The sequence below is a fragment of the Mixophyes fleayi genome, chromosome 4 (assembly GCF_038048845.1).
Source record: "Mixophyes fleayi isolate aMixFle1 chromosome 4, aMixFle1.hap1, whole genome shotgun sequence".
NCBI lineage: Eukaryota > Metazoa > Chordata > Amphibia > Anura > Limnodynastidae > Mixophyes > Mixophyes fleayi.
Window position 1 is genome coordinate 155,728,087 of NC_134405.1, and position 23,429 is coordinate 155,751,515.

The 23,429-nt window shown below is 41.4% G+C and overlaps 1 protein-coding gene across 2 annotated transcripts in view; it reads right to left on the minus strand.

Annotated features, from left to right (window-relative positions):
* Positions 1–19,320: 19,320 nt before the first annotated feature.
* The window catches only part of FAM107B (family with sequence similarity 107 member B), a 72,501-nt gene continuing 68,392 nt past the window's right edge, over positions 19,321–23,429 (minus strand). For both annotated transcript variants that reach the window (XM_075208674.1, XM_075208673.1), the window contains exons 3-4: positions 20,538–20,688; positions 19,321–20,128 (exon numbers count right to left, since the gene is read on the minus strand). In XM_075208674.1, coding sequence (XP_075064775.1) covers positions 20,012–20,128; positions 20,538–20,688 — 268 coding nt within the window. In that variant the 3' untranslated portion in view covers positions 19,321–20,011. The remainder of the gene's footprint in view (positions 20,129–20,537; positions 20,689–23,429) is intronic.

Below are 23,429 nucleotides of genomic sequence, written 5' to 3' on the forward strand. Positions count from 1 at the left end.
ATCATATAGGTGCACAGCAAAATCAGCAATGTTCAGATACCATAGTACCCGTAAGGAGGAGCTATACATATCTGTATGTCCGGCAGCACATAGCAGGGAACTGAATACCCCCTAAATGTCCCTACATCACACTATTTTTAGATAATTATAAGCCTTTAAAAACACAATGGAGAAATGTAGAGAGAATGTCATATAACGCAGATATTGCATATGACACATGTAAAACATAAGGTTATACACCATGCCTAAACTCCAGGATCCACAGAAATCCATCTTGTGAGCATCACAAAACCTGAGAGTGACTAGAAAGTCTACATTTGGAAACGCTCCTTACAGTAAACCAATAAAGGTCAAAAGTGTTTCAAGTTTCACTGGTCAAATAGAATATTCTATATAATAATTGTTTTGTTTCCATTTCCATAGAAATATAGTTACATTTTGTATACTGGGTGACCCTGATTTTCAAAATAGTTACAATTAGTGATCCCATAAGCACTAGATATTGCTACTGAACTACTTTGTTTTGTTAAATTATTTTTATACTGCCTATTATTACTATTTGTGATGTTCTAATTATTTAAATAAAGAACATTATACAAGAATAATTTACAATAGCCTGGCACACCGCAAACTAACATGATGGTGCAAACCTGTAGTGAGAATAATACTTTTTAAAAATCTAATACTATATAAAGAGCTCCTTTTGAAATGGTGACATACCTAGTGGCACAGTGGTTAGCATTGCTACCTCAGAGTGCTGGGATTATGTGTTCGATTTCAACCAGGGCTCTATCTGTGTGGACTTTATATCTTCTGCTGGGGTTTCCTCTCACAGTCTAAAAACCTACTGGTCGGTTAATTGGATGCTGACAAAAATTGACCCATGTGCGTTTGTATGGTAGGGAATTTATACTGTAAACTCCAATGGAATAGGAATTTATCGGAATAATTAACTTCTGTACACTGGTGCTAAACGGTAGTAATAATCATCTTTGTAATGCATCTGTTTATAATACAAATTTTGGACCATGTTTTAAGATGATTATAGTATAAAGAGCGGGGGAACTGTATTTTAATTAATGTTACCTAAAACAAACTTTTTAAGTGGAGTCCTCTTTTAACATTTTAAAACTTTATTAACATTTTACTTCCACTAGATGGCAGTATTGATATATTTATTCCCCTATGGAACATTGACATGCAGTTAAAAATTTCCTGCTATGTAACATTTATTGTATTATAGGTAACTTTGAAATATGTATTTATTACGAGAATGTATATTTTTCAATTTGTATTATTTGTCATACACAATTACCATTACCACAGTTGCCAACTTTACTAAAGTCTTTCTAAAACTGCATATGAATACATTTATTATTTAAGTTATTTAGTAATAATTGCCAACTTCTTGAGAATGACCACTGCTTCACAATTTTTACCAACTGGGTCTATTTATCTGACCCCATTTGTGGTGAAAAGTAATAGGGTTTTTTTGTGCTTATCACAGCGCAAAAAGTATACTTTTGCCACTACTTAAGTTATCTCGCTAAGACAACGCAGCGAAATGTGGCTGTCCAGGTGAGCAATTTCTCCATAGAATAAGCTGTTTCAGCTGGCTTACCGCTGTGTCTCAAGTCATAGCTTGCTTGTAGTCTCCATATTGTTTAAACTGAGCATGATAGAACTCCATGACACAAAACTGTCCTTGGATGTAACATCATCTATACAAGGATTTTTATAATCACTTTATTTAGAACAGAAGCTTAAGTCAGCAAGTAAAATAACATTTGCATATAATTCTGTAGCGCCAGTGTCCAAGATGGCCCTCATATGTGCAACTAACTGGGTCCCGGCTGCCACAGAACTACATCTCCAAGCAGTAGGTGCAGAGTAGAAAAGTAAGCAAGGGATGCTGGGGTGATAAAGGTGGACCTTGGGATAGGAGAGAGGAGCATGTGTGAGACGAGCAGAGACAGAGAGAAAGAGAGAGAAGACTTATCAGTATTGAAGAGGAAAATTGGAAATAGAGGCACCAAAGAGTGAGACAATGAGATTGGATGAGGAAGTGAGGAGAGAGAAGAAGAGGCCATTTGGTGAGAAGTGGATGCACCTGCCAGACTCCATACCTGAGAGAAGCTATAAGGGGAAGGCTGGGCTGGGGGGCTACCCAACCCAGCCTTCTCCATAATTGGCTACCTTGGGCTGGGTCACTGGGCCACCTACATTTTTTTCCTTTAAAATGTTCCTAATAGGCTGCTGAGTCGAGTCTTGCCCATAGGCATTTCCGAGTGCCTGGAAACTCCCCTCCAAGCCAGGAGCACTGTATAATTGAGGTGGCTGGACCCTGCCCCCACGTGACACGGCTCTGCCTGAATAGGGAGAGCTGCGTTTACCTAACAGTAGTGAATGCACATTGCCCATGTATATTATAGGAATAGGAAGAGTTGAAGAGCAGCCAAGCAATGTCTAATATTATAGTCTTGCCCACATGCATGCTGGTCACGCCCACTGGTGGCGTGGTGTGAAACCCCCTCTACAAATCCTGCATTTGCCCCTGTTGTCCCTGGGCTAAAATTTTCCAGCCCTCCAGTGGAAGCAGGAGACCAGTGAGATAAGTAACAATCGATTGTTAAATTACTTATTTACATGGAGTGAGCCTTGTATTGTTGTTAGTTAGACTGGTGGGGAGACCTGAAGATTTATGTGTAAAAAACATTTTGCAGAACTGTGCTTTAGTATCAAGGGTGTCTTGCAGAGAAAGATGGTTAAGCACTTTGGGACTGAGACACTAAAGAGTGATAAAATCACTAAAAGCAAATCCATTCCAGTGGAAACCTTACAAGTGTGAATTGTGACACAGGTTAAAGTGAGGAAACAGTGAGTTGCAGCATCACAGTAAACAGGAGGGAACAGTCTGCATTTACTACATGTGTTTCCGCATCCATACTGGATTGCTCTTATGTGACAGAAAAGAAGTGTTGTTCATAGAATCTTCAGAAGAGAGTTTTTGTTCAGGAAAAGATAACCAAAGATTTAATTACTTGAAAGCCTGTGTGCTTTGTCAAGATTAGTCACTCAGGAAGACTGTGCTATTGGTTTGTTCATCTATGTTGTATTTGTGTATGTCAGATCTGGGAACAAGTAGAGAGGATCCACCACCTCTTTGCCACTATCTGACATCAAAGAAGTTAAGGTTTATGTTTGCTTTTTCACATTATATTGCATCATCTATGTTATTCTAGGTTGAGTGTGATAATAGTGCTTTATCATAAGAAGTGTTCATGTGATTAGAGTTTTGTGTATGCTCTCAGCTAATTTGTAGATAAGTGGAGGCAGTGCTTTTTTTATAAGAAAAAAGGTGCCAGAACTTACATCACGTAGTCAATCACTGTACACACACCTACACACGTCAGTTGTGTAACGAAACATAACGGTGGCCGCCCGCAGTAAGCACTCAGCGAGCGACCACACGACCAATCACAAGCTGAGCAGCAGCCCAAGCCGAACAGTGCCATCACAACCAGCACGGACGAATTACACATGCATCGCACTCGACACACAAGCAGCCCGCATGCACCGTTTTAATGATTTTACCACCGACCTGCTACGCTTTACGGCGATTCAAGTCCACGTGGACCAAACATCAAATACTTAAAAGTTACTTTTAAAACTTGGGAAATCCATTGAAAAAAGGTGCCGGAACTCAGTTCTGGTGAGTTCTATGACAAAAAAAAGCACTGAGTGGAGATACCTCTTAATGTGATAGAGGACAGAAAGTGTGAATGTACAAATTGTGTTTTCATATACTGCAATCTTCAGTTATTGTTCTGATAATTCTTGTCCAAAAATAGGGAGATGAAGTGAAGAGGAGGGGGGGGGGGGGGGTTAAGGGTAATGGGTAGAATACTCTAGCTCCCAATATGTTTCGGGAGACATGTGAGTGGAGATTGATTGTGCTGGTAGAAAAGACAAGATAAATCTTACTGGGAACAGTATGTGGGCATTTAGCCACATCAGAAGGGATGGTCACTTATATGTCAATGTATTGCCAAATCCTCAATTAACTAGAAATATATTCCACAGAGGCCACTTACCAAATTCTAATAATGACCAAATTGTAGGATGGCTGAGTTGTTTTTCCATGCCCGTATGTAGACAGTTAAAATTTAGCTTTGTTACATAAGTGGCAGATCACCCCCTCTATGAGAACAACGTACTCCGCACCGAGTATTAACGCCTGTAAGTAAATAGAAATTTATTCGTTGATACTATACAAGGGAAGGTGCACCCACACATACATAGCTCCTGAAGGGACAATGTGGAGAAGAAGAAAAAAGAAGAAAATATGTTTTGAGGGCACTCCTTTATTTTTCTTGATGCTTGATAATCCAAATTTAAAATATAAATTGTATTAGTTAGTTTAAAACAAAAATATAGCAAAATATTAAAAAAGATTAATGATGATAGTGAAGGTATATGATTACTGTTAAAAAGGTAGAGAAACTACCCTGCTGTCTCATTGCATAAATGCCCCTATATGTATAATAAATTGCTGATTCACCATTTGTTTAAATAAAGTACCAATCTCATATTGGGATCACTGACATAATGTATGAGGTTAGTATCTCATTAGCGTGCTCAGAATAATATATGGCTTGTCAATGAGTTGTTTAGAATAGGTATCAACATGCAGATGACATTAGAGGGTTAAACGTTACCCAAAAGCTGGATTACCATCTTAATGTTTCATAATAGTGCTAATTAAATTAGTTAGAATTCACGAAAAAAAAATCCTGATCAGGATCAAATTTCCAGAAAACCAGGAATGAAACCAATAAGTGGAAACAGTAGAGCAAACGCCTCTCAGTAGCTGCTTCGGCATTCTGTGACTCAACCCAACTTCTTATTTACAGTCAAACAGTTTAACTACAAAAAAGTGTCTGTTGCCAGTTTATTGCAGCAAGTTTTTTTTTTTTTTTTTTTTTTCCTTTTCTCCATAATCAAATGTATGGAAATCCTCCTCTAGATATCTTGCTTTTACCCCTGTCAGACCCATACTGGAATAGTACCAAAAGTCCCAAAAGACCGCTACTAATCTTACTCTCTGAGAAGGCAAAGAGACTCTGAATAGAAACTTCGGTTTAACTATCTTGCAACAGTGGAGGACATAAAATAAATAGGCATCTTGTCTAATATTGTGTATTACAGCAAGGACCTTATATCATCTGGTATAAACTTTATAAATATTGTCCTTGATGTCAGTGCTAATCCCTCCTGATTAGAGATGGGCGGACTCGGTTCCCCGAGATCCGAACCCACCCGAACTTTGCCTGAGTACGAAGCCGAGCAGACTCGGTACTCTCCCGCCCGTTCGGAATCGAAATCAAGGCAAAAGGTCATTGTGACGTCATCGGATCTCAGGGCTCAGTTCTCGCGATATTTGAAATGCATAAATATCAGCCTCCACAGCAATCCATCGCCATTTGACAGAGTAAGAGAGCAGGGTTAGGTCACAGGATGTATTAGAGCAGGGACAGAGTGTTAGGAACCCTTCCAGCCGGCACAACACAACCCGGAGTCTACTCCGTCAGTCAGGTGTTCACTGGAGCCCCTGATGGTGGGGACAGACTGGGCCGCAGACTGACAGAGGGTCGTGAAGTGTGTACCGGCTGGGGAGAACCCAGGCAAGCGGAGTGGAGTCCAAGCAGAGGTCAGGGGTCACGAGCAGACAGGAAGATCGGTATTCAAGCCAGAGGTCAGGGGTCACGAGCAGACAGGGAGGTCGGTATTCAAGCCAGAGATCAGGGTCACAAGATACACAAGCAAAATCCAAATCCAGGCCAAGGGTCATACACGGGTAATCAGCAGCAAGTCCAACAGGCAGAAACAAGGGAGGGAGCAAGTCAAGCAGACTGGACACAGAAACTATAACCGGCAGTGAGGCTGCAGACCTCACTGCCTTAAATACCAGTGGCCACCAATCAGAGCCTAGCTTCTGAATCACACACAGCCCCCTGCATAATTAATATACCAAAGTATTAATCAGCCCACAGGCTAGCGCAAGGCTTGTTTAATCAAGCCACAGGTATTTCAAGTGCTGCGCATGCGCGCCCGACTTCCTCCGCTGCCGGGACGCGGCGCAGAAGACAAAGCTTCCGACCGTTGCCTTGGCAACGGTCGGCCAGGATCCGGAACTGACGTCCTGGTCGTCAAGGTGACGGCCGGGACGCCAGAGGGGGCCAGAAGCGAGCCATGGCGGCTGTGAGTACCGCCGCGGCTCGTGACAGTACCCCCCCTTGAGGAGGGGTTAAGGAACCCCGACAGCCAGGTTTTCTTGGAAATTTTCTGAAGAACTCCTTCAGTTGTTTAGGAGTTGTCTCCGGGGAATCCAAGACCGCTCTTCTAACCCACGATTCCTCCACTGCACTAGGAAGTGCACCTGCCCTTGCACTTTTTTAGAATCAAGGATTTTCTGAACAACGTATCTTTGTGGCTTGCTTGAATTTCTCCCAGAGAAGCTTGAAGACTGGGCTTGAGTTGGATAAAGTACTGGCTTCAATAGAGAACAATGAAATGTGTTGGGAATTCTCAATGAGCCCGGAATTTTTAGCCTAAATGCAACAGAAATCACCTGCTTAATGATAAGGAACGGACCGATGAACTTAGGGCCCAACTTCTTGCAAGGCTGTCTGAGCCTAATGTTTTTTGTAGACAGCCACACTTTCTGACCCACCTTGAGGGAGCAGGTGGTACGGTGGCGATCCAAATTTTTTTTTGCAACAAATGAAGCTTGTCTCAAAGATGATTGTACTTTCCTCCAGATAACTCTGAGATCCCTGGCAGTGGAGCAGATCTCCTGGATACCAATGAACTTGAGTGAGTACAAAGAGTTAGATCTGGGGTGAAAACCATAATTGCAAAAAAATGGAGAGGTTTTGGTAGATGAGTGGCAGGAATTATTACAGGCAAATTCCGCCCAGGGTAACAAGGAGGACCAGTTGTCATGGAACTCCGATGTGTAGCATCGTAAAAACGTCTCTAAGGACTGGTTAACCCTTTCAGTTTGCCCATTTGACTGAGGATGGTATGCGGAGGACAAACTGACCTTGATTCCGAGAAGGGTACAGAAGGATTTCCAGAATTGTGCTATGAACTGAGAACCACGATCGGAGACGATGTCAGTAGGGAGTCCATGGAGCCGGAAAATATGTTGAATGAATAAGACGGCCAAATCCCGAGCAGTAGGCAGTCTGGTTAACGGAATGAAATGTGACATTTTGCTGAACCGGTCTACCACGACCGAAATGGTATTGTGTCCCGCAGAAGGCGGCAGGTCAACTATAAAGTCCATGGACAAGTGTGTCCATGGTTTTGCAGGAATGGCCAAAGGAACTAGCTGACCTACTGGACGGATCCTGGTGACTTTGTTTCTGGCACAAACCTCACATGAGAGGACATGACTCTTGACGTCAGCAGACAAGGATGGCCAAGGCAACGGTTGGCCAGGATCCGGAAGTGAAGTCGGCGGTCGTCAAGGTGTCGGCCGGGACGCCAGAGGGGGCCACAAGCGAGCTGCGGCGGCTGTGAGTACCGCCGCGGCTCGTTACACAGAGCAATAAATGTACACCTTATTCTTTGTATTATTATTATTTCAATTCTATTCTATTCAATTCGATTTATTATTACAAATTCTATTAGCAATTGTTAGAGCAGGAAGACAGGAGGATAGAGGAGTCTTTTTTTTCAATATTTTGCACTAAAAGGGCTTTGGGGTGTCCCATATTCCCTAGTGTCAAACATTAATTTTTCTGGCTGTCAAAAGTCATATTTAACAGCAGTATTTATAAAAAAAATGCGCTACAAGTGCTTTGGGCTCATTAAAATGGATTCAAAGCAGTCCACATATGAGCAGAATCAGCAAGCAGGTGCTGGCACCAGTCCTGATGGTAGTGTTCCCAGTACTGGTAAAGCCTATGTAAAAGTACATAGTCTTTTTTAATCATGGGAAAAAACACACACCAAAAAAAACATGCCATTCTACACACGCAGTGGCAAAGAAAGAATGAGGCCTTCGCCTTTCTCTATTAGTGACAGATCAAAAAATGTTACTGAGCCTTCTTCTTGTACAATCACTCGTGACCAAGCAAGACCAAGTAATTTGGAGTCTAAAAGTGGTGCACAACTACTGTTACGTGTGAAAGCCGAGCTGCAAGAAAACAGTAAGGCTTTAGAGGATAATGTATGCTCAGAATCAGAAATGACACCAATCCCTGTGGAGAGTCCATCCACCAGTGGCATGTCTAATCATGAGCATTCTGTTAGTGCACCCATAAAGAAGGGCCCTTTCAGCAGTTCTGCTGATGTGTGCCTTAACAGCCCGAGTGTAGCCAGTAATACACCAATTGAGGATGCCACTTTGGAATTAGAAGAGGATGAGGGGGAGATTTGTGTAGGCGATGAGGGCGCTAATGATGATGTTGATGAGGATGATGCAGACAGATACCAAATTGCCTTTCTCAATTTCTATTTATATTCTACAGTCTATAACGGCTGAATAGTTTTCTATTTGTCTCCTAGTGGAGAGGGGGTCTGATGCAGACAGATACCAAACTGCCTTTGTCCATTTCTTTTAATATTCTAATTCTACAGTCTATGCAGGCTGCTTCTTTTCTATTTAACTACAAGTGGAGGGGGGTGAGTCATAGACAGCCACCAAACTACCTTGGTCTATTTATTCTTTATATTGTACAGTCTATGCAGGCTGCTTTTTTTCTATTTAACTACAAGTGGAGGGGGAGAGGTCATAGACAACCACCAAACTACCTTGGTCCATTTATTCTTTATATTGTTCAGTCTATGCAGGCTGCTTTTTTCTATATAACTACAAGTGGAGGGGTAGAGGTCATAGACAGCCACCAAACTACCTTGGTCCATTTATTCTTTATATTGTTCAGTCTATGCAGGCTGCTTTTTTCTATATAACTACAAGTGGAGGGGGGGTCATAGACAGCCACCAAACTACATTGGTCCATTTATTTTTTATATTGTTCAGTCTATGCAGGCTGCTTTTTTTCTATTTAACTACAAGTGGAGGGTGTAATATACACCCAAAGACTATGGCTACATTGCCAATAGTCAAAGATGGAGGGGGAACACAACCAGGTTTCTCTGTATAATTTGCAGGTAAGTGTTAGAATTAAGGACGGCCTACCAGGGATTAAACTGTTTTTTCATAATTTATTAGCTTTAGAATTATCTCAGTTATCCAAGAAACTGGTGGAGCACTAAATTAGGGTTTTTTAGACCAAAAAAATTGTATTTTTTTCAAAAATAGCAAAACAAACCCAAACAAAACCAAAACCAAAACACGCAAGGGTGGTTCGGCAAAACCAAAACACGACGGTAATCCAGATCCAAAACCAAAACACGGGGGTCAGTGAGCATCTCTACTCCTGATCCAGAAATCTCCACATACTATTCCCAGGCTGTCTCAAATGGCTCAAATTAGGAGTAAGAATCATACTGTATATGAGAGAGATGGCTCAATGCCTCCCCGGGTTATAGATGCAAAATCTTTAAAACTCAATACATTGTTTAATTTAGATGATTGAGATGAGACTGAATAATGTTCTTCAAATGGATATAGTAAAAGCACTCACTGGGAAGTCTAGCATCCGGTGAGCTCCTGCAGGCCACCGCGGTCGCACCCCTATTGGCCAGGTCGGTGACGCAATCAGGGCTCACCTCCAGACCATTTGCTTGTTTGGTGCCACGGCGAGTCAATCATTATGTAAGTTTGCAATGCCACATTACGGCAGCACGCCGCCATTTTGGCCAGTCAACGGTGGACAGAGAAGATGGACGGCGCCAAAAAATGATGTTGAACAAGAAAGAGGACACCGGAGAAAGAAGATGGCGCACAAGCAAGAAGACATTGGAGAGAAATTGGGGGCAGAGAGCCCTTGTCAGTGCTAGGAGCTACTCTGCCTCCTGAACACACACCACAGTCAAGTACAGTAGAGGCCAGGGATCCAGCAGTCGAGCCTGGAAGACGGCTGCGGACAGGGGATCCCAGGAGAAGACCCCTGAAGACACTGGAGTCAGGTAGGGCCCAAGAGGGCACCCATTCTCCCAGGCTTATGTCTGCACCCCTCTATCCCTCTCTATACCACACATTATAGGGCATAAAGCCCCGTCGCAGATCAGGCACTAGGCCCTGGGGCATGTAGAAGGCCCCAAGGCCAAGCCCAGTTAGTTAGTAGGTAGGAGTTATTGATTGCAGTTCCCATTCATTTAGCTAGGCACTAGACCCCCTGGGTACAGTGGGCACTAGGCCCAATAGTATAGGGGGCTCAAGGCCCATTAGTGTAGTTGTGCAACAGGCCCTAGTTAGCAGGGCACAAGGCCCCTGTAGCAAGTAGGACATCAGGCCCTTGTTAGTAGAGCACATTAAGCTCTGGTGATTAGGCCTTCTTGTTGACAGCAGGACCCAGGCAAAGACTCTGGGTGAGTCCGAAGACACATGGTTGTCATTGGGTCCGAAAGGACATCAAGTCCTGCCTTCACAAGTAACAGGCCTAGAGGCTAGAGTTCCAGGCAGTAGGTAGAGGCCAGAAGTTCAGGCAGGTGACCGGTGGAGGTTGGTGATTCAGCGCAGAAAGAGGACCGATTGATTTGTGCATATTCCGTATTGAAGGTGAGATGAACCATTGGCCATTTGTGAGGTGGTCATGGGTAGATACACTTCTAACTGTATGCTGTTGTTGGTTCCTGTACTGTTATGGCTACCAGTGCGTCGTAAACTTGTAAAACTAGCGGAAGAGGTCTTCACCTATAGCAGCCGCCTTTCCCGTAGAGACTGGTTATGCTCACAGATACTCGGATGCCCCCCGGACTTGTACTACACTCAGGGTAGTACAAGTTTATGCCCACACGGCGGCGCACAGGAAAAGGAGGTAATACACAGAATAAGGACCGGCCGGAGATCTGCGGAGTGGCCGAGCACAGGTGAAGATGACAGGTGCTAGCTGGATAAGGGCCACAGGCAAATATTCAGAATCCGGGTTCAGGCAGAAGATCAGGGTCACAGGCAAATATTCAGAATCTGGGTACAGGCAGAAGATGAGGGTCACAGGCAAATATTCAGAATCCAGGGACAGGCAGAGGTCATACATGAGAGAACAATCTGAGGTTTTAAACATCAACACAGCAGAGAAGCAGGCAGCAATACTGGGAACAGAACGCTATAACCGGCAGTGAGGCCCAGTCCTCACTAACTTAAATACTTTGATGGACAAATCAGAAAGGAGGAGGACAGGACTGACAATCAGCCTCAGGAGGCTGCTAATTAATTACTAGCTTAGAACTAGCAATGGTCATATCATAAACCAGGAACATGTATAAATATATAAATGAACAAATTAGAATCATGCGAGAGCTCCCCCTGGAGTTGGAGGATGTCCCTACATCCCCCTACTCTATGCCACAAAGATAACAGTGCATAGTACCTAATGCACGTGCTCGGCTGCTATATCACGCCAGGATGCGGCGTACCGCCACAGCTCGTGACATGTACCATCTGTCTCCTGCAGTATAATCCACTGTATACAGAGCTAGGCACATGAACAAGTCTGGGCTGAGATCGAGAGCAGTTGGAGCATTTACGTGCGTTAAGTGGTGGTCCCTGAAAGGAAGGTAGGACAGCTGTGTACGTCTGTTCCGTTCTCCTAGGGGCGTTATATATATGATACAGATATCCACAAAAGAGGTAGGGACGACTCCATCTAGAATGTGGAGGCCATCTTTTGATCCTCGTGGTAAAACCTATGGGAAAGTGTAAGTGTTTTCATAGTGGATTAAGAGGGGGTTATTCTTTCAGTTTTCATTGTTGACTTAACTTATAACAGATCTCCAACGTGAATTTGATTGCAATAGCATAGGCCAAGGCTTGTCTGAGGTACTTGGGGATAAAGGCCTGCTCAATATCCAGCTATTACTTTCAACCTGGAGCAGCGTGCAAAGTGTATGCGGCTCAGTTCTATAGAATAATGCCCCCCCACTGCATATATTCTCCCTCTGCCAAAGGAAACATCAATTTACACCTTTTATCGAATACCAGAGACTTCTCTGGATTCTTCCATTACATGGATATTTGGCATTTCACCACTGATTCTACAGCAAAGGTCTTTAGCTTACCAAGAAAATCTTACTCTTGGTAACAAAAGATGAACATGCATTAAACTCCATAGCTGATAGCCTTATTAATAAGCTTGGTCAGTTTTTCAACCTGAAAAACCATTAACATCTGCATGAGTCTCTTCCTCTAAAGAGGAATTACAGTATGTTATAAATTCCTCTGAACCAGTGGTGGGCAACAGGCAGTCCGCAGATCGCCAAAGGCCCAGGGAGCCGCAACCTTTGTCACCCAGTCAGCAGTTTCCAATCAGACACATTCTCTACTTTGTTATAAAACAGACAATAAGACTGAATAGGAGCAGCCTGTTTATGCGTTACGTGATCTCCTCTACACAGCGTAGGGAGGTCACGCAGCACATACAATCAGATTTTTAGTAGATTAGCCAGGGAGTGGGAACCATATGGAGGCATGTGGGGAACTCTGAATAACATGCAGGGAGGCTTGATTTGCATATGGTGGAGTTTTGGAGTACATGTGGGATCTGAGGGCTTGTGGGGGTATTTTACGTCAGTGGAGGTTTGAGAGCATTTTGGAGCAAGTAGAAGGTCTGAGAGGCATGTTGTGGAATTTTGAAGCAAGTATGGGGCATGAGGTCATTTTGTATGAGTGATGTCATGGAGCTGAAGTCCCTTTGAGGCTGTTTTTCTCATTATTGAAATAAAGGGGATCTGTGGCCCTTTTAAACATTGGAGGGCCACGCAAGTGTCCCTGAATATAACAGGTTGCCCACCAATGCTCTGAATCCTTCTTCTTTAAGATCAGTATTCTCTATTTGAACCCCATCATGAGCTTATTATTGAGGACTTGTTCTACGTATTTGTGTTTGCTGTAAACTGTTGCACCTCTCAGTTCTTTTAAAGAGTTCTGCACAAAATCCACGTCATTCATAAATATTAAAACAAACATTTGTCAGCAGAATGTTTCAAAATAATGTTTCATATGATTATCTTCTTGTAACCAACAAGTTTGAAAATCAGAGCTATGTATTGATCAGTGTCATTTAAAAATATCTCTGAAGAAGAGGCAGCAGATTCTACATTGAGACAAGGGCTGTATTCATACCTTAATATGTTCTATTTATATCAGTGATGGAGCAGGCTTTAAGAGGTGTCATAAGACTTAACGAACTCTGCAAAACATACATTAGTGTAATTCATACAATTTGCTGTGCCAAAGTCATTTAGGGACCGCAATACAATACTACATTTCACATTTTGTGCCGTTGTTACATAATTAAAGGATGCAAACATGATTAAAAGATGTTCAATAAATTTATTTTTTTATGACATATGTTTTCTGTGGGCACCACAAAAGCTGATTCTTGTTCACTAGAAATCATGGTTTTCATAAAACCCGATACCCATAATGCATCAGTCTTTTAATCTAGTCTAGTTTATTAGTCTACTAATATTTAGAGGACAGCAAAATGGATAATGAATGGAGAGTATAGGACATATATAGTAACATAGTTGATGAGATTGAAAAAAAAAAAAGACACCAGTTCATCAAGTTCAACCTATTTTGGATCTTCTACTGACCCAATATTGCAGTCCTATTTCTCCCCGAATCCATTATTATCCTTCATTTTAATTAACAGTTGTAACCCCGGATACCCTTTTCCGCTAAAGATTTGTCTAGCCCTTTCTTAAACGTATTAATTGAATGCGCCATTAATGATACATTCTCTTGAAGTAAGACCATAACCACATTTTCCATGATTCTTTGCTGTTGGTGCATGTTTTCTTTACTCTGAAATGGGACAAAAACTCAGTCACGTTACTATTGACTGGCAATTTTGACTTTTCACTAAAGAGGAGATTTATATTTGAATATGTTTAGGGCAGCAACCTTATCGAGTCAGCATGATTTTACAGTGACAAAATAATAAAAAATATGTCTCACTAAAATGACTTTACAATAAAAACAATCTCTTCATTACAACTTCATCCAAAGATAAATACAATTACTCTGCTTGTTGAACCTAAGGGGCCCCCGATTATCTCATGAAAACAATGGTTTGGCCTTTCAAAATATAGTTGCATATAACAACAAAAAAGTGCACTTTGTCATTAGTCCACAGATAGGAATGATGCTGTATTGCATTGTAAGGAGGGATCATGGGAGAACACGCTCCATCATTGCAATAGATCTACAAACAGTATTAATGAAAGAATAAAAATTTAAACTCCCAGCTTTACATGAAAATTACACAGCTAAATACACAGTTTCACACCAGAATCGTGTTACTGGCTTTAGATGGTAGAATACTCCTTCAAACTGGCCCGATATACAGAGTTTGAGTGCACAAGTGACTCCCACATGCTAATTTGTCTTAAATTATTTATCTTATAGAGCATTAACAGCTTTCTGCACTAAGTGGTTCTCAGACACCACATGATTCACTTATTCATGAGACACCAGTTTTAAAATTATGTAATAATAAAATTGAAATTTTAAATAAAAATAATTATTTTTGAAAACCAAATTGATACATTTAAAAAAAATATTTATGTTTCTGCTGTCTTTTTGGGGATGCATGGCTTAAGATTTGTACTTCATGAAGTTTTGCAACTCAGTTTAGCAAATACAATCCACAACATTCTAGGTCATACGTGACAGACACTACTTTGCAGCTTTTGGTCCTCCTGGACTGCTCCCACATCAACCTCCATTTTGCATAACTTTATCTGCAGCTCTTAGCGCTGTATAACATATGCAATACTCCAAAACTAGGTTGGTGATGTCATCACAGTTAAGAAACGAACTTATGACAGTTTGCTGCCAACAGGAGGGGTAAGGATCATTTCTGAAAGTGCAGCGACAGCATCTGCTTGGGTGAAACATTTAGAAGGGCATATTCAATTCCGATCCCGATTCGCGGAATCGCGCCGGAACGGCCGCGAACCTAATCCGCGGTACCGCAATATCGTGGATTTTCGTTCGCAGCCCTGTGGGCTGCGTATGAAAATCTGCGTTATTGCGGTACCGTATTACCGGCAGAACTGCGCATTTTCTGCAGTAACGCGCGTTACCGCGGATCGGATCGGAATTGAATATGCCCCAGAGCGTTCTGATGGGAGGAGCTGGGTGGATCGGGCCATTGGAAACTAAATACAGGCTGGGAAAACTTATGCACCTTAGGTTACATCCATATGGAAAAAAAATATGGTTTTGCAGAAAGATATTTAAAATTAAATATGACAGGTTAAAGGAGTATATTTATGGGGATTTTAAAGACAGCTTACAGAGCATTTTTCTGGAGAGGGAGGGGAGTAGGAAGGTGGTCTAGAGTGTCCTCTCTGTAGCTTGGTCATTTATCCTATAGCAGTGGCACACTGTATTATAAACTTTGTTTTATACAGAAATGTGTTTGATACCACAATTTTTCACTCCAGTCTCATAGGACCCTTGCTACTATTCCCATGCTTGAAATTAATACATATTGTCCTTGCTCCTCCCAATTCAAAGTTTCCTACAGATGGACTTGCAGGAGTAGACATAGCTGAAATATTTAGTTCTGCTGACATTCTAATGCTCCGACTGACTAAACATCTTCTAATCTCCTACTCATTCATGTGTCAACAGCTTTGAATAGTGATCTTCTTTATTAAAACATAACCCCAGCAACAGAGGATAAAAGAAACCTAGAATGGTGTAAAATTGACAATAAAATAATATCTATTAATATTTAGCTTTACCAGTCACTGAATAAAAGTCTTAAAACATAAGATGCATAGCTCAGCTTGTAGCTTTATTAAGCATAGATTTGGTTCTGAGAATTCCGACCCTCATTTCATAGTAAATGAATCATATAAGAGCAAATACAAAATAATATAATCATGGAAAATAATAGGCTCCCTTTATATAAACTAGTAGAGAACAAAATTCTTAAAATGCAATGAAAACAATAGATCACTAACAAAAGGTAGAGGCATACAAATATTAAACAAAAAAAAAATACTATACATTTGCCTCATGTCTATGAATAAAAAAGTATTTCAAAATTGACCTGGAGTTGTGAGAGTCCCGCAAATTAAATACAGTTTCCAAAAAGGAATGTAACATAACAAACTATTACAAAATAACCATGTGGCTAATAAAAATTGTTAGTTCCCCCCCAAGAAAGAACCACTTTTTTTATTTAATTAAAAGAATCAAAACAAAGCCTCACTTTTTAAAAACACAATTCTGGGGTTTAAGACCATAAACAGGTTTATTATTGACTCAGGATGTATGCAGTGTGTTTCATGGCCATAACATGGGGGCACTGTTCATTATCTGTTGTGTCAATAGGAAAACAAGCACTTGTGGTGTCTCAGACCAATTGATTGATGCAGCTTCTAGGAATACTCAAAATAAATAGAGTGTTATAATCATACAAATGTCCACAGGATAGTGTGATTCTATGTGTCCCAGACAGGCGCGGGCTGGGAGAGGGAAGCCCCGGGGGGCACACAGGCGGCCGCATCACATGACAGGGGATGCGATGCGGCCGCGTCATTGATGATGCGGCTGCATCCGCTGTCATGTGATGCTGAAGCGGTCGCATCTGATATCAGATGCGACCGCGGGGGGGAATTATATATTTTGCATCGGGGGGGGGGGGGCGGCCGCTCGGCCTCCCCCCCGGCCCTAATAGCTGTCTGACCCAGCGCTGCCCCCCTGCCCACCGGGCCAGCCCTCCCCTGGTCCCAGATCTCCCAAGACAGATGACTTTATCCCCCCTCCCCAAGTAGTTTATATTAATATTTCCTATAATAAAGACCCCCAATGTGCCCAATACATTTTGGGTATAAATTTTGATCAATGTTTTACTTTATTTCAACACAAAGTATGCAATGATTTTATATCCAAAGCAGGTCACATGGGTGCCCCAGTTTTTTTGATGAAAGCTCTACTGTAGGTTTATTGTATGACAAATCATGTTTCCAGATAGTAGATTCCCTTAAATGTTGATCCTGTGCAATTCTAGCTTTAGAATAGGTGTTAATTGTCAGAGTGTTTTACTGACACAGCCCTCCATGCACTTGTTAAAGCACAACTAAATATTTTAGGACAATGCTTCATCAATGTGCGCATAAGGCGTGAGGTCTAGGCATACCAAAACTTTAAATCAGGAATTATTACAATTACTAAAGAAAATCATATGCATTGCCTACAGTTTGTAGTGAACAAATAATACTTTCAGAAATTAAGTTAGAAAATGTTTAAAACTACAATATGAATTTCAAATCCCACAGATTGGAAGACCGCACTATAGCTGACAGCTCTATTTTCCCCAGAGGATTTGCTAAAGCATTGGTATTTCTATCAACCTATGTGCTCTCAAAGTCCCAGAATCCCTTGCCAGCCAGTCTTGTAGATCCACAACAGCTGAGACTTGTATGTCCACAACAGGCTGGAAGGGCAGACAAGGGCAATTAGTTTTACATCAACTAATGAGCCATATGTTGACTACCTTTGTTCTATACTATAATGCATCCACACTAATAGAGGCAGACTATTTTCCCATCTTTACTTATATATAATATAAAATAGAAGTAGAATGCTTGTTACATGGATCACAAATGCATTTATATTAGAGATGGCCTTTTGAAAATGTTCGACAATAAACAAACCAAGATATATGAAAAACCAGTTAATCAGGATCTGTCTACATATTTCAAACACTACCTAGTAATAATAAACATAACCCAGCAAATTTTAAAGTCAAAGATCTGACTATAAAATCAACTTTTGAAAGTGTTCGGAAAATCTTTTTTGTTGTACCCTAAACTTGCTTCTTCAACGTCTCTACAGTAATATGTAGGAAATGTGAAAAATAGCCTGCCCCTCATGATGAATTATTAAAACTGATTAACAAAATGTATGGCACACCAAGGGAGCAAAGTGTGAACGTGAGTGCCTACTTCTATAAACTCTAAACAATGTTTCTCACATATTACCAGCAGCTAAACCCAGAATGTTCAAGTTTGCAAGGATAAGTAAACAGTTGCAAAAAAAAGAAAAAAGTAAGTAAGGCTTTTAAATCATTATGCCAACATTCACTACTAAATGACTTCTTCAAATGCCCAAATATACTGAAATATTTAAGTTTCTAGTATACTTTTGTAAGAGTGTGGAATTCATAACTAGAACATTCATCTTATAGAGAACTACATAAAGGAAGTGCAGGGATAGATGTGTAAATGCAATGAATGCCTTAAACCAGTACTGAGCTTTGCAATTCATGGCAATGTTGTGTTCTAAAGCTGGACATATGCAATAAAAAGCAATCAGTCGATAGGGATATTTTCCCATTCAAATTGGCGGTGGGTCCCAACAGGCTGCCTCTGATAAAAATCTGAATAGGGCAGAATTGATCATGTGAATGAATGCACCATTTGCTATCCAGAATGCTTACGGTCACTTAAGATCTGGTCATTGGGCACAAACTGTAGCTTTATTCTGGAATCAGATGCAGTTCTAATTGGTGACCAGGCCAAACAGCCTGACCATTGCTTACAAGGCAATCTGCAGTACACATTCACTAGATTAAAAACTGACTTTGTCAACTTGCTATTTGGTCCCTCTATAACCTATTACAACAAAAGCAAAAATTACTAAACAAATTAAAATGATACTGATAAACACTGCTTCTAATAAACACATCTTGTCAATTTAAGGTTTATGTTGCGGATGTCACCGAAGACGTCAGAAAACCGCATAGCTATCTCACTGTAATTCCTTAACAAATTCAGAAATAGAATAAGTAGAAAGAAATGTAAGTTAATGTGCAGGAGATACTAGTATACCCATCATGATGACCACATAAATTTACAGTCTGCTTTATTCGTTTCTTTTTTGTGTTCGCTTAAAAACATATTTAAAATAAACCAGTGAAGACTGAAATCATTGCACTTGGTGCCTTCTATACTTGTAGATTATCTATACAGTAATGTGATTTATCACACAAAGGGACAAGTGCTGTATAATAGGGCAATGTTTAACACTGAGGCTGAATGAAGATCCCTGTTGTGTGTCCTGGCTGAGCATCATGGGAGATTCTAGAATACCACCATTTAGCCACCTACCCTTAAAGCTGCCAGTGGAAAAAGACAAAGATAGAAAGAAAAAAACAACTGTATAAGAATTTATATTTATTAAAAATAATGCATCTATCTGCCCTGTACTGGATCAAGGTAATATCAGGAGGAAATAATAGACCAGTATTTCATTTATAGAAACAATATCGAGCAGCTACATTTGCAATTCAGGCATATTGTAACTTAAGTCAAATGTAATCACTCCCTCACCTCCTATATCAAACCAGTGTAGCAGAACTACCACAATATTACTTTTACATTCTAACACTTCAAGGCTTTGGGATAGGAAGGGGATGGGGTGGGTTTAAACTTGAAAGCCAAAAAAACTTATGGTGTCTTCCGCAGCATAAAAAAGAATAACTTTAAATGCAGCATATTTAGTTTGACCCTGCAAAAATAGATTTAAAAAAACAATACAGGCGGTGCTCTGAGCCTGGGTGGAGGTAACGCAGCACCTAGCCTTGCCACACAATCCATTATTTCAAGAACTTTATTAAAAAAAGAGAAAAAAAAGCCACTTAGTCAGCAGACAGCGCTGTATCCAGAGGGTACAATGAACAGTCTATTGCAGCTTCTTACAAGGTGTTTCTGCTGTGTTATGACCTTTAAAAGCTTCAAGGATGAAGGTTCAATTTGGAAATATCCATTAAGGTAAGCCTCCAACAAATGTCCGTCTCTAGTCCAGAAAAAGTTTCTACAGCATGTCACAATGCCCTTGATGTCCCTGTGTCTAAGAATCGTTGCCATTGGATATTTCCTGATTCATTCTCCTAAGGTTGCCTTTGACTTTGAGAAACTCTGGCTTGTTTTCCTGTTCCTCCTCAGTCTTATGTTTTTCCATTTCCATCTGAAATAAATATAAAAGGATTACTTTCTGTCAAGGTGGAAGGTACAAGAGAGTGACTTAATTTACATTGGACATTCTACACATGTAATAAGCCATTTGTGGCTCTACATCTGGTTGGAAGCAGTGCTGAACTTCTGACAGAGAATGGTCAAAATATAAGAACTGTTGAAAAGATGAGGGTTTCCCATGGCTAACATTCATATGCACGTGTCTTGTCCTTTGTTACCCTCACACAGGCAATTAGCCATCCAGGAACAGCATGTGTAAGGCAGTATGCGGATGGAAACACCACTGCTTTTTGGATGGGTTGCAAACAGCCAAGACAATAATTTTTTTATTTCTTATTAACATCAAAATATTTTTTTTTCTAACGCCAGAAAACCCAAGTTACGCAATTGGCATTTCTCACCTCTTCGAGTTTCTGATGCCGCTTTTGTAGTTCTATTTCCAAATCTGACTTTTTATGGTCGGCCTCTTCCTTTTGCAGTTTGACAACTTGATCTCTTTTTCTCTTCTCCATCACTTTCTGCAACTCAGGTTTGTTTTGGGGTGAGAGGCCTCTAGAAATGCCAAAGTATTCAAAACATTAGAATAAAAGGCAAAGAGACTATCCATTTAATCTCGTTAATTTAATACAGTTTATTAACAGGGGTATAAATACTGTCTATTAAGCAGGGCCTGATCAGCCAACAGGCTGACCAGGCTGCAGGCTGGGGTGCCGGGTCGGGGGAAGAGGGTGCAGCAGCGCTGGGTAATAGAAAAATTTTATTTTTTTCTTCCCCCGATTCAAAAACGCCCGCCGCCCAAGAAAATGTTACCAAACGGGATCCGCCGCGGGTGTATGGAGTCCGTCTATGACTCCATACACAGGCTAAGGTAAGCTGAATACGCTGTCATCTGCCGTCAGTGCGGCCGCGGTGCGCTGTTCAGTGTGGTCACGTGAGATGTTAACATCTCACGAGACCACACTAATCAGACACACCGCGCCCGCAGTGAAAGGACAAACACCGCCGGACGACGGAGAACAACAGAGGAGCAGCTGCATTTTACAGGCAGGTAAGGTACTTTGAGTCAATGGCTGCCCAGGGAGCATTTTTATCCATAATATGGGGGGGAGCAGGAGAGCATTTTTATCCATAATATGGGGGGGGGGGAGCAGGAGAGCATTTTTATCCATAATATGGGGGGGTAGCAGGAGAGCATTTTTATCCATAATATGGGGGGGTAGCAGGAGAGCATTTTTATCCATAATATGGGGGGGAGCAGGAGAGCATTTTTATCCATAATATGGGGGGGTGGGGAGGAGAGCATTTTTATCCATAATATGGGGGGGTGGGGAGCAGGAGAGCATTTTTATCCATAATATGGGGGGGTGGGGAGCAGGAGAGCATTTTTATCCATAATATGGGGGGGTGGGGAGCAGGAGAGCATTTTTATCCATAATATGGGGGGGGGGAGCAGGAGAGCATTTTTATCCATAATATGGGGGAGAGCAGGAGAGCATTTTTTATCCATAATATGGGGGGGAGCAGGAGAGCATTTTTTATCCATAATATGGGGGGGGAGCAGGAGAGCATTTGTATCCATAAAATGGGGGTGAGCAAGAGAACATTTTTATCCATAATATGGGGGGGGAGCAGGAGAACATTTTGATTCATAATATGGGGGGGGAGCAGGAGAACATTTTTATCCATAATATGGGGGGAGGGGGGGGGAGAGAGCAGGATAACATTTTTATCCATAATATGTGGGGGGAGCGGGGAGAGAATTTTTATCCATAATATGGGGGGGAGGGAGCAGGAGAGCATTTTGATCCATAATATGGGGGGGGGGGGGAGCAGGAGAGCATTTTTATCCATAATATGGGGGGGAGCAGGAGAGCATTTTTTATCCATAATATGGGGGGGAGCAGGAGAGCATTTTATATCCATAATATGGGGGGGAGCAGGAGAGCATTTTTTATCCATAATATGGGGGGGAGCAGGAGAGCATTTGTATCCATAAAATGGGGGTGAGCAAGAGAACATTTTTATCCATAATATGTGGGGGGAGCAGGAGAACATTTTGATTCATAATATGGGGGAGGAGGGAGCAGGAGAGCATTTTGATCCATAATATGGGGGGGGGGAGCAGGAGAGCATTTTCAGCCATAATATGGGGGGAAAGAACCTGGCATTTTCAGGCACAATGTGGGGGGGGGGGGGGACTGGCACTGGCAGCATTGTAGGATTATCATATTTTTAGGCACAAATAATTAATGGGGGGGCAGTGGCACAGATCATGGCTGGGGGTGGGATAATAGGCTCAGTGGCTTTACTTATTATTCTCTATGGGTGGGTCAGTGGCACATATGACGCAGGGTGGGGTAACCTGCAGGGGGGATAAATATTTTTTTCTATATGGGGGCCAGAGGTGAGATCATGACTCGGGGGGGGGGGGGGGGAATAAGCTGCAGGAGGCATAAAAATTATAAATTGTCTAAGGGCTGGGGGGTTAATTAACTGACTGTCAGGGGTTGGTAGATGTTAGTATATGATTATAAATAATTTTCATATCTTTTATTATCTATATATGCCTGTACTAAGGGGTTGTTTTATCTGGTCATAATGCATTGTTGTGTTTGAATCATTCAGGGTTTGTTAACATTTTGCATTTTTGCACATTTTCAGTACAGGACCCCAATGTTCCAGAAGCCAACTGACAACAACACTTCAAGAACAAGAGAGGACATCAGGTAAGAGAGAACAGCGCATCCTGTTTAACTTTGAATGTGGATTTTTACTTTAGTGACATTATAATGTGTCTTCAAACTAATGTGGGCCTGATTCATGAATGTAAGTAATTAAAAAAAAAAGTGAGTTTTCACCTGGACAAAACCATGTTACAATGCAAGGGATGCATATTAGTTTATTATTTTGCACATAAGTTAAATACTGGCTGTTTTTTCATGTAGCACACGAATACTTGATAGCTTTATGTTTACACTGCAATTTAAAGTTGATCTAGGACATGCCCTACCCCCAACTATAAACCTGGCCCCACATTTTAATTTACATCCCTCTCCAATGCAACATGGTTTTGCCCATGTGCAAAGTTACAATTTTTTGGGATTTCCTTTCCTTAATGAATCAGGGCCTGTGTGTTTTTATGTATTAAGTAATACTTTACAATTTTGTGCACATATATATATATATATATATATATATGGAAATATAGGTATTGGTTGGGGCAGGGGGCGGGAGGCGCGCGTGGGGGCGGCAACAAGTGTGTTAGCCTGGGGCAGCTGGAACCCTTAATCGGG